At 46.2% G+C, this 12,068-nt stretch overlaps 1 protein-coding gene across 1 annotated transcript; it reads right to left on the reverse strand.

Annotated features, from left to right (window-relative positions):
• Positions 1-832: 832 nt before the first annotated feature.
• On the reverse strand, positions 833-8,759 carry LOC112548845 (C-type lectin domain family 7 member A-like). Its single transcript, XM_025195589.1, has 7 exons — positions 8,687-8,759; positions 7,608-7,742; positions 5,624-5,722; positions 3,607-3,729; positions 3,032-3,174; positions 2,470-2,612; positions 833-983 (listed from the first exon to the last, which is right to left on the reverse strand). The coding sequence occupies exons 1-7, from the start codon at positions 8,757-8,759 to the stop codon at positions 833-835; spliced, it is 867 nt and encodes a 288-aa protein (XP_025051374.1).
• Positions 8,760-12,068: the final 3,309 nt, after the last annotated feature.

Raw genomic sequence — 12,068 nt, forward strand, 5'->3', positions numbered from 1 at the left:
ACTCACCTGCTGCACAGCTCATGGGATCAAGGTGCGCCAACCCAAAAGACCTGGTCACTGCTATATTCTCTGCAACAGGCATTTCCCCTCCTCTGGTGGGAAGGCCAGGGTGAAACAGGCCAGGGGCCAGACCTGGTATCTGTAGGACGACACCTGACACTGAACCACCCATCCTCTTCCAATGGCAATCTCGACCTGGGTGCAACTCATGCACCCCTTCAGAGTATGGACATACTCCTGTCCCAAAGAGACCAAAATAGCACATCTGACCATTCCTGATACAACCCACCCATTCCTCAAGCAAAGGAACATGCAAGTGGTGGGAGGTGCTTTATTTTCCGAACCAAGGTAACATTCTTGTAGCAGATAGAGGACACAGAACCACCCCAGGATAGTGGTGGAAACCTCTACTCTTAGGGCTCCTGCTGTTGGACAAGACCAGAGCCTGCCTTGTACACAACAGCGTGCATCTGTGCCTGGGCATGAGCAATCCCCGGGGGATCATGGGTGTTTTTCCATCTGTGATTTCCATGAAATTATGATGCCCTGCACAGCTGTACACATAATAAGTTCTTGGATCTTTCTGTTTGCCTGCGAGATTACCAAGCTACTGTGAAAGCCCAACACAGGGTCAAGAAAAGAAGAAACTTGGATGTAATGAAGACAGGAAAGTCCCATCTCAGTTTAGGACCCTGCTGCCTTCCCTGTAAACATCAGCACAACTTCCAGGGATTGTTACTGGTTGATCCATTTCTGTTCCTGAGCTCCACGCTCCTCTTTCAGGTGCAGTGATCTCCTTGACCAGCCCCAACTACATTGTCTCTCTGGTGGGTTAATCAACCTTATTTTTAATTTGCGCTTCCTTCTTCTCACAAATGCAAAATCGAGTTTCTCCACAGCTTCCAGCTTTAAATTTACTACGTTGCAAATATGCGCAAGCTCCATCCGGATAATTCTGAGGACTGGAATCTGAGAGCAGAAACCTGGAAGACAAAGCCACAAGCTACAGTCAGATATATTCTTCTGAGCCCTGTGTTAGGACATAGAGCTGGGAGTTCTTCCTGCTCACAGCACTGACTGCAGGGGATGCTTTCAAGCCATGACCCAGCAAAAGGAAGGTCAGAGGTGTTTTGCAGCTCAAGCCATTACAATTGGTTGCATGAGAAACAGGCAGCACAGGACTCCTGCATTCTCATGGCACATTTACAAGGCAGGGTGTGGTCAATTTTGATTCCTCAACACACTTCGTGTGAAGACAATTTCAACCCTCCAGAAATTGGTCCTCCAAACAAATTGACAAAATATTTTGTTTTCTCCCTCTCCTGTGCCTGCATGCTGACCCAGAGAGATCTCTTTTCCCAAGGTGGGTGAGAGAATAGGCCCTAAGTTTCCATACAATTCACAGATCACATCAGCACAGGTGGCATCCATAGGATATATTCATGAACCTTATGGCTCTTCAATGCATCATGAACCTGTGTTGTGGCAAACTCCCCTGTTCCCACTAACTCACCTCCCACATCTATGATCTAACACCATCATCTCATAGGCCATATAAAATGGCTACTCATGATGGTATATTGGTCTGCCAAAGACATGGGAAATTGCATTCAAATGGACAGTTTAAGGAAGAGAAAAGCTATTTGAGGGAAGTGAGGAGGTGTCATGACACTGTTCCATCCCTGCGCTGTTGACATTGTCACTAGTCACAGGAAGAAGCCTGTATAGTGGCAGCAGCATCTGGCAGTCTTTCAGATACAACACTGAGCTAATAGCACAAACCCTTCTCTGCCGGCAGTGTCAGCCCCTTGTGGCTCCGGGAGAAATTACACCTAGATGCAAATGCTGCACTTCAGTGCAGAGCTGAGTACAGCTACACCAGCACTGCATGCAGCTGCGCCTCTGTGGACTGCTACTGGTGGTGCTGCCTTCCCCAGCCCTTCCTCACCACCAGGCACCCACTGTATCCACCCCACACCCTGGCCTTTTTCTGAGTAGTGCTCTTTGCTGCACATAGAAGGACAGACAGACATTTTGCAGAACAATTAATCCCCTCCACCCCTCCCATGCTCCTGGGGCTGGCAGGAGGTGCCATGTACCATGAGGGTGGTCGCTGGCTTGAAAAACCCTGCAGCAGCAATCACAACAGCAGAATCTGACCATATCTGCTGAGGTACAGACCAGGTTTCAACAGGTGCAGACAGTAGAAAACTGGGAAACAGGTTGTGTTTTTTCAACAGTACCTCTCATTTCTGGTGTGATTTCCTCTGGCAGGAGAATAGCATCTGTTATGTTTTGCGTTTTGAACCTGGGTCTTACACACATGCGCGCACACAAAAACACACAAAGATACATACATACACCTTCTCTGGTATAACAGTGAAGTGTGCTACCACTTTTAATCTAGAAGAAACCTGTGCCACAGATACCAAAAGTCTGGGAACCACTGCCCTAGTGACACAGACTTACAGGCCAGAGGAAAGAGCTGAAGCATCCGCCCAGACCCACTTCGCCTTTCTGGAGTCAAATGACAATCCAATCCAGAATGGGTAGTAGTATACGCTGCTTCCACGATCTTCAGCATATTCAAAAGACTTGGTGGTTATGAAACTCTGTACAACAATACGATGAGATGGAATGGCAGTGAGTTATCTCAAACACATAGAGAGCATCAGCAGAGCGCTATAGTATAACCATGAGCCTCAGTGCAGAGATTCTCCCCTGTAGAAAACTGGGTAGCCAGTACCTGCATAAGACCCAGTACCAGCCTGGCTAGGTAAGTTCTCAAACCTACTGCAGGTAGTACTGTAAGATCAGACACATGGCTCAACCCATGCACACAGTACTCTGGAAATACAATAAAACACCTGTGTGCATAGAGATAAACCCCACACTGAATTCTATCCTCCCCATCCTCACCCCCAGCCTAGTTGAAGCTGTACCAGAAAGCCCAGCCCTAGAGCCTGACTCCATCCTGGCTGCAGTCATATGGCAAAAATGTACCAATATATTAAAGGAAACACTCATTTACCAGCTCTTCTTTACTCTCTATCTTGAGCAGCACAGCAGATTGAGAAGTGCAGGAGGAATTACATTGCTCCCAAGTTTCTTTTTTAGGATAAAACATGTAGGACCTGCTCTGCTTGGCCATCCACAGCACTGGACACTTCTCCGCTGAAACAAAGACACAGCACAAATCAACTCACCACTTCCCCTACTGCCCTGTGCTGGGCATGTTGCTGTCAGGACCACAAGGATTTTACCCGCTCTGATCCTCCACCTCATGTACCTCATGGGCCCTACAGCGCACTGGAGGGGAACCTTCTGTTTCATACATCTGAAAGGGGATCGGTCTTCCCCTCCAAGAATAGCTGCTTCACTGCGTACAAGGGCAGAGAGTGGCGCCCACAGCCTTATGGGTGAGTCAGGAGCCTGACAGGCGCAGACAGAGAGGATCCCCCTTTCTCCACAACTCCCCACCAGCGGGACCACACAGCCGCATCTCCAAGGATATCCCTCAGCCAAGGCCAGTCCATCTTTGGGTGGTGATGTTGCCTCATGTACAGGACTGGACCTGCCCTGTGGAGACAACGGCCTATGATTTACCTGTGTCCTGGGGCTGCTTTCTCGATGTTCCCGGTAGGCTGGGTTTTTGGTAGGATGTTGGCTTAGCAGTGAGGTGCTCCTCTTCGTTTATGGAGTTTTCCTGCTCTGTGCCTGGCTGACACCCTGAAACATCAAAACACCACATCAGTGCCTGTTATAGATAATAATGGCTGCAGAGGAGTTTCACAGATCCGATGCTCTCTCTTGTGCAGTGTCACACACCCCTCAGTTGCACTAATACTGTGTGCAGTTACAGCTCCTGGACATTTTCTGGTGGAGCAGTTTTTCTTATTGCAAAAATGAGGATTTCTCAAAATTGAGTCCCACTGCACAAACAGCCATTTTGACTACATGCTCCATGGAGCTGTGTCTGGTTGGCAATGGAAACCTGTCTTGTTCCTAGTATGCCCACCTGGAAGGAAGCAAAGGAGTCTGGCTCCTCCACAACTTTCTTGCAGGGCTAGCTTGGAGTTGGGCCTCTGGTGGCTTTTAAGCCCCAAACAGAAAGCCAAGCCAAAATGCAATCATTTTGGTACGAAATGTGGAGGCTCGGGCTCTGCACTCCCATCTGGGGCTAACCAAATATCAAAAGCTTTGTTGGGTTTTTTTGGAGGGATTGGAATTGTTTTGGGGGGGGGGGATGTTGTTGTTTTAAGAGCTGAAATCCAGGTCCTGACCAGCTCAACCTACCTTGGGTGGCAAAAGCATTGTGACTGGGCACAGAGTAAAGTGTCTAAAGCACCTGTCCCAGTTAGCACAGGTCTGCTGATGTCAATCCCACACAGCATCAAGGAGCTCAAAAAATAATACTATCATAATGGCTGCCCACAGCACCCGTCTGCATGACAGCCCAAACTCGTATCTCCAAGCCAGCACTCACTTAAGGAAGCAACCCACAGATGGGGATGTGCTGGGCTAACAATCTGCTTAACAAATCTATGATTAAAGTTGCATTTTTCAGTGCACAAAACAACACAGATTTGCCCATATGACATAGTACATGGAGTGTATGAAAATACTTTCTATTTTCTAAACACAGGTTTCAGGGCTGCAGGCCAGTTCTCTGCTGTGTTGATGAAACTTGCTGCAGGGAGTCCACCACAGCTAGGACCTTTCACGCTACTCTGAGGCTCCAGCCCAGAATAGCCACATGTGTAGAAGCTCTAGTGGCTTATAACAGAAATAGCCAGGCATACAGGAGACAACACACATTGCATATAGTCTGCTCAAGGGGCTGAAGCAACCAGCAGTGAAAACCATAGTGGAACTGTGACCTCAGTGTTTTCAGACCAGACTCTCCGTGTTACTATCAAGTGTTACCCAACACAGGATGCAATGGTAATGGAATTTATACGCTGCATCAAGCTGCTCTTGTGGAGCTACTGGGCTTTGGATTTAAGAAGATGTCAGTAGTTACAGGAGAGTCTCCACTTGAATTGTGAGTGGGCTGCTTGTGCTCTGGGTCCAACTCAGGGACTTCCACTTCAGAGCAGCCTAGCAGTGTTTTTGTAATAGAGATGGTAACTGCTCAGATATGGTCAGTATAATTTTGGTGCAAAAGCAAACTGTACAACACTAGAGCATTGCATCAATATGATGTGCAGGGGGCAGCTGAACTGTATAAAGGAAGAAGGTGATCTCTGTTTCTCTGGCTTCTGTGCAGTTCATCTCATTTAAAAGAAAAGAACACAACAATCAAAAGACATATTGGTAATAGTCCCTGGCACGCTTGACTAGCATAAAAACAAAATAGGCAGGTGTACAGGAGACCACATACATTGCACAGTGGATGGATGCCCCAGTGATCTTACAAGCCAGAACTGAACTAATTTATTAGGTGCTAAACTCTGCTTAATACTGCACACAGCCCACAGAGACATCTACTATTTGAGTGGCATACTGCAAGTATTGTCATATATTAGACTCTTCCTAGAGCCATGAGAAAACACTGCCTGCCTTCAAAAACTGTGCAAGGACTCCTGTCAGATCCATAGTGATTCCTTCTCTATAAACTTACCATTGTAACCCAAAACTCCTGTTGCTATCAATAAAATCAGGCAGAGAAACCCAAGAACAAGGGTGGCAAGCTGCCATCGAAGAGGTGTAGCTGAAGGATCTGGTGAAGAAATACAAATAATGCAAGTATTGATATCAGCCAAACACAAGATTCACTGCATCAACCGTCAAATAACTTGGCAAGGGAAAAAAGAAAGCGACTTATGTGGGCATCTTTAAACATGTGTCTTAGAAACAGCTGCACTTGCTGAAAAACAGTGAGTGGTGTGGCAGGGGAAAGTGCAGTATGTGAAAGGAGATGACAATGAGTGCTCCTATGTGGACCAGGCCCTGGAAAAGTGTCTTGAAAACAGCAGAGTGCTTTTGGGAAAAAAAATGTTCGAAGTAAGTTTTGTGTGTCTAGTCATGGAAACAGATGATGCCGAATCAACAACAGATGAACTACAGACTGACACAGCAACCCAGGCCAATGCTGGAGGAAAAGACTGTATCAGGAAAATGCTCAGGAGCTGCGCCTGCTTATGTCTCTCTCCTGTTTGTGTGCATGTTGGACAATGCTAGGGTGTCATTACTATTGCATATCATCTCCAGGATCTGGAATGAATAACTTTTCATTTGCAGAGCAGTCAGGTTCCCATAAATATTCTAAATATGCTCTGTTCGGATCACACAACATGCAAATGCCAAGTATAATGCCAACTGGATTTTACAGACAAGTCAATCATCCACAACCAGCTTTCTGTTTTATATATCTATATCTATATCTATATCTATATCTATATCTATAAAAGCCCAAAATTTGCTTTTCATAAATGCTCATGATGTTGTGCCTGGATATTAGGGAAAAGAGAACAAAACAAGAGTTGAAATGTGCTCCAGATAAAGTGTGTTTTAGCATTTAATTGAATGCTCTTCGGAGAAAACCACTTCACCAGGCCAGTCCAACACCTGGTATCATATCTGAAGAAATTCTTCCCACTGCCACTCTCTGTAGTCAAGTATCTAATAATAGTAGCCCCAGTGATTAACATTTGATTGCGACTTTAGGGGGCACAGGTGCACCATGACATTTAGCTGCCTTTCCTCACAGCCAGTACCCTAGGTACAGAGCAACACTGTCCTGGCAGTGAGAGGTAGCCAAGGAGCAGGTACATTGGGAAAATGTCCAATGGCCAAAGTAACTTCTGTAACTCCCTGGACAGGCTGAGAGGTGAATTCCCAGGCAGTTTAGAGAACAAGGATCAAAAGGATTAACATTTCTTAATTGGTAGTTTCCTGTTACAGTTTTTAATTGGAATAAATTATGTAAGTGCTGTCTTAAACCGTATGTATGTTTGTTATACCTTATACTATAAAATATAGACTCATGTTCTAAGCCAGCAGCACATTCTCTATGGGAACTTGGTTATGAGTATGGCTAGGAGGGCAAGTAAGCCCTCATGAGCCAAGTCTGCTTTCATCGTGATGCATTAGGCTCTGACCCTGGAGGTCTGGAGCACAAAACTCCAAATGTTTGAAGGATAGACCACACAGTTCCTTAGGCCTTTATCTTTACAAGGTAAAGGAAGATCTTTCTGAACTCTTTCATTATTTTTTCTGTAATTTCAGATATGGAATGTATCAGTGGTGTAGCAAATCCCTGATTTACATCCAGAGTGTGTGACAATTTGAGGGAGGGACTCATTGGTTGTAAAAACAGTGGACAGAAAAGCTGAACCCCTAAATGCCCTGAAAGAAGGAGTATAAAAAGAATACACATAGGAAACATATTATAGATGGTAAAGTAAACACAAGTGCTGGTTACAAGCTTCAGGGTTGCACTCTGCTACAGAATGACTCAAGTGAGAAGCCCACAGGGAAGGTATGATGAAGCAGTTGGATTCACTACATAGTGCACAACATGGGTATGACATTTTTTTTGTGTCTATGGTGGTAACGGGGACAGGTGAAAGCCAAGTGTTCTTGTGAAACCAGGACAATATTACCTTTATTTCTCCTCTGAGGGCTTGAGCTGTCCCCAGTCCCTCTGTCCTCTGTCTCCTGAGCTCTCGTGCTTCTCTGCTGCTCAGGCAGGTTCTGAAACTTCAGCTCAGAATAAGTTGTTGTTTCCTTCTGTCTCACTGGAGAGAGAATGGGGACAGAGAGTTTAGACTTGGCTTTATGCGAGCTCACAGAACAATATGGCCATGAACAAGATGCCTGTAATAGCAGGGTCCCTGGTTTCTCTGTTATCCCATGAGGGAAGACAACATTTAGGAAAGTAATTCAAAAGGGAGACAGGAAACAGCTGTCACAGCTCAGATAGATGCAGGAGCCAAAGCCAAATGGCCCCCAGAAATATCGCATCTCACATGTGATGAGCTCACTTGTTTTTGTTATCACTGGAGAGGCAAATGAATGAGAAATTGAGAGCTCCTCAAACACTACTCAAACAAGTCAAGGGTTTGGATATTTGGTGCTGATGTTTTTTACCAGCTACATGGGAAATATCCAGTAGTGTACAGCTTTAAGTTTAAGCAGTATATACAGTGGTAACCCCAGCCATCATGTTATCTAGGAAAATGCCCTTAGGACTGAGGTGTTGGATTTGGCAGGAGGTAACCCATTGCTCAATTTCAGCAGGAGGTAACCCACTGATTGATTTTCAAAGCCAGACTGGGCTTGTCAAAAAGTGATGGAGGCTTTTTTTTCTGGGGAATCAAAGGGTTATGCCCTAAGGCAAAGGCTCTCACCTGCTCATGTGCAAGAGCAGGACTGAAGAGATGAGGAGAGCACCAGAGCTGCACAGCACTTTGGGTCCTATGTGGTGCTTGGCAAGAACAGAAGCTGTCCCTTTTTTTTAATGTTAAACAGCTAAAAAATGAGACATCTTAAGCAACCTGACCAAGCCAGACCTGACCAAAATGAGACATCTTAAGCAAGCCATGGCCAAATGTCTCAGAGGGCTTCTCCTTTCTTGTAAGCAGGCTTTTTTTTATAACAGTTAATACTTAAAAAAAGGATTTAGGGTTTCTACCTGAACAATGCTATCAATTTTGGAATTATATTTGATTCCATGCTGTACCTTTCTTTCCAGGTTTCTTCCTGTTAGACCGATCAAATTTCACATCCAAGTAGGTTACCGCATGCTCACTCATGTCCAGTACTAGGGAGAGAGAAGTTATACCCTGGGTTTGAGAAGGCTGAATCAGCTGGGTGGTACTCAATGGGGAACTGATGAGCTTCCTAAACAGCCTGATCCTTTGAGATAACTCTAGGAGGGGCCCAGCTTTCTAGCATGTTATACTCTGTAACCACTTTAGAAGATAAATCAACATTCAGGGAGGGTAATGTTTGCAAAAACACTCAGAAGTTACAAGACACCAGACTTACTGTGGTCTTCACTGCTAAATCAGCTCAGCTCTTCTGTACTATCATTAATTAAAGCAGCACATACTTTCCTCTTGCCTAACACTGTCTACAGGTACATTCAGTGCACAGCATGGATGGTGTTCACCAAGTAACAATGTGTTCAGAAAGTTCTTTGTGTGTGTTAATGAGTCACTATGACATGTTATCGTCATAATTTAATGTGTGGTCTACCTGTATTGGTGACAGTTGTTCAAAAATTTTCTCACCAAAAAAAGCCAGAAGATTCTGTGACAAAATGTGACTGCCTAGTGCCAGTTTTGCAAAACAGCACTGCACTGCAGGGGGGTGGGCGGTGGCAGAGTCAGGGAGGCAGAGGTATTGAAAGCATATACATCTTCTTCAATCAGTCTTTGGAACCAAAAAGCACATTTCTCATGTTGAAATGTTGTTTTGAAAGCAAAAATCTCTCTTCCACAGTTCAACTCATGACTTCATATCAGCCTCATTGCCTTCAAGAAGTGTTGCAACATACTAGGTGCCTCTACACATGCAATTAATGCAGCATGATAAACTTCCACACAGTTCATGCCAGAGAAAATTGCTTTTTAACAGAACATTTACATATATGCCCAGGTCTGCAGCACTTTGAGGTTGGGCAGAGTAGTCCTGGGCTACTATAGGTCAGCCCCAGGCTCTGGATGGAGGTGTTGTGTGGCGTCAGAGCTGGCTGGGGCATGAGGGTGCTACAATGTGGGGATAGGCAGTATGCAGCCCCTGCATTTTAGCATCTTATGTCCCATCCCATCCCTGTCACTGTCCACACGTGCATTTCAGCAGAGTTATTATTTTACTGTGCCCCAATACTGGCACACATGTAGACTGTGACACTTTACAGTGGAGCTAATTAGTCAAATCTGCGGTAAAGTACATGTGTAGGTGCACCCACTGCTATTGACTGGATCCAATGTATAAGGACCCTAGAACAGATCATTGAGTTTCACTGGCCTTGAAGGCTAAAGTTATTACTTATGGTTTGAACCAAAAATGGCTCACTATCCTATAGGTAATATACCAGAGAGACTATGGAGGACCAGTGTAATTCAACTACTTGCACAAGAGCTCTGCCTAGCTTGCACCAGATAAAAGGGAGCTGTCAGTGTGGCAGCATACAGGGAGAACGTGTTTGCCTGAGGTTGTCCGGCTGGTCAGGGATGGGGCTCCTTCATACAACCAGACCGGATCCTCTACTGGTGCCAGTCAGCATCGTTCCACTGGAGCCCAAGGAGCTCTGACACCAGCACAAGGTCTGGCCCATTGTGCTTTAAGGAGAGTGAAAGAATCTGAATCTTGTCACCCTCTTTGGGGACATGAAATCCTTTCAGATCAGAAGCTTCTCCGTCTCCCATTCTGCATCATGTCCTTGTGAGAGGGAACCACAACCCAACCTGGACTAAATCTACACTGTAGTCTGTGATGTCTCATCCTCACAACAAGATGATCATTAACTTCTACCTGGTGACAATTGCCTCCAACTCAGTCCAGCTACATGCTTCCTCCTCCCTGCCTGTGGCAAACATTTCCGGACCCCACGGCCTTTCCATCCATGAACTCATTGCAAACACATTGACAAGCAGATTCTCTTGGATCCCAAAACCACTCCACCTCACCTAGTGTTTTCCCAAATCACCCAGTTCTGCTCCTTGGGCAGCACAGTCTAAACCAGAAGGTATAAAAGGATCAGTCACATTTTGAAGGAAACAAACCACCCCTCAAACACTCCCTAGTCTTCCCATACAAAGAATCCAGGCCCCGTACCTTTTCTTTTTCTTCACAGATCACAAGCGGAGGATGGTGAGCTTCTGAATTAGAACACAAACAGGTGTATCTGTCCTGCTCCCATTGATGAGTCCCTGTAAGAGGAAAGAGTACGGTGACGATTGGCTGGATGCGGCTCCATCTGTGACCCCACAGGAAACGCTGTGTCTGCTCATCTGAAATGCTCTCCCTCCCTAACACTTTTGCAGAGCAGGGCTTTTATCTTTACAGTATGAGAGTTTCCATCCTGAAGTGCTCACTGCAAAGCCCCTGTGGGGATGCTGAGATACTGAGCCTCTGCACAGCACAACTACTGTCCCCAACCAGGCTATCCTAGAGCCTCTTAAAGGTACAGGTCCCTGCACACCAAGTTGGAAAGTAAACAGCTCCTGCTGTCTCCACATGTAGCAGTTGTCCCCAGATGTCCTTTCAGGAGGAGCTGAGAAGTCAGGAACAGCAGCGAACCTGTGGGTTTTTTCTGCCAAGTGACTGGGTTTCCAACACACTACACAGCATTTGTAGTCCACTGGCCACTGGAGATGCCAGTAGAGTCCAGCCATACTCGATTCTCCCTTCAAGTCCCAGCTCTTGGAGCTGTGGGAGTGGGTAAGAGGATCAGTCATCCCTCAGCAGAACATGTATCATGACACTGGGAGGCGTACGTGTGAGTTGATATCTTGACCCAGAAGGCACCAAAACAAAAGACACATCAGACTCACCCTTCTGGTGTGTTTACATCTCATGGCTTTCAACCCAGTCTGGCTGGTCTCAACAGGTGCAGTGTGCAGCCGTGACAGCCTACATACACCTCCTGCCTGTGCATGTCCCTATAAGAGGCCACTTACGACTACCTCCCTTCCTTGCCCTCTAGCACTCCTTTGGAAGAGTTCTTCTCCGGTTCCCAAGTGCTACGGCCTCTGAAGCCTGAAACAGCTCAGCACCCTCAGCCACCAAAGCCCCTGAGCCCCTGATGTGTGTAGTGGACATCCACTACACACATCTGTCCTGTTTTCTACTGCAGGCACTGAACTATCCATCCCTCCACTCCTGACTCTTCTCTTCTCATTTCACTTGCTCCAGCTCCCTTTATCTTCTTCTCTTCCTCCTTTTCTCTTTTAGACTCCTTCGCCCCCTGCACCTCTGTTCCCACGCTACCTATCAGGGTTTCCTGAGCTACATCTCCCAGGGGCTCAGTATGCAATCGCTGCAGTGGGGCGGCAAGGGATCAGCACTTCCCACCAGCAAACCATGTGCCAGCCTCAGGCTGATTTGCCCTTTGT

Source organism: Alligator sinensis, unplaced genomic scaffold, assembly GCF_000455745.1.
Source record: "Alligator sinensis unplaced genomic scaffold, ASM45574v1 scaffold1513_1, whole genome shotgun sequence".
Taxonomy (NCBI): domain Eukaryota; kingdom Metazoa; phylum Chordata; order Crocodylia; family Alligatoridae; genus Alligator; species Alligator sinensis.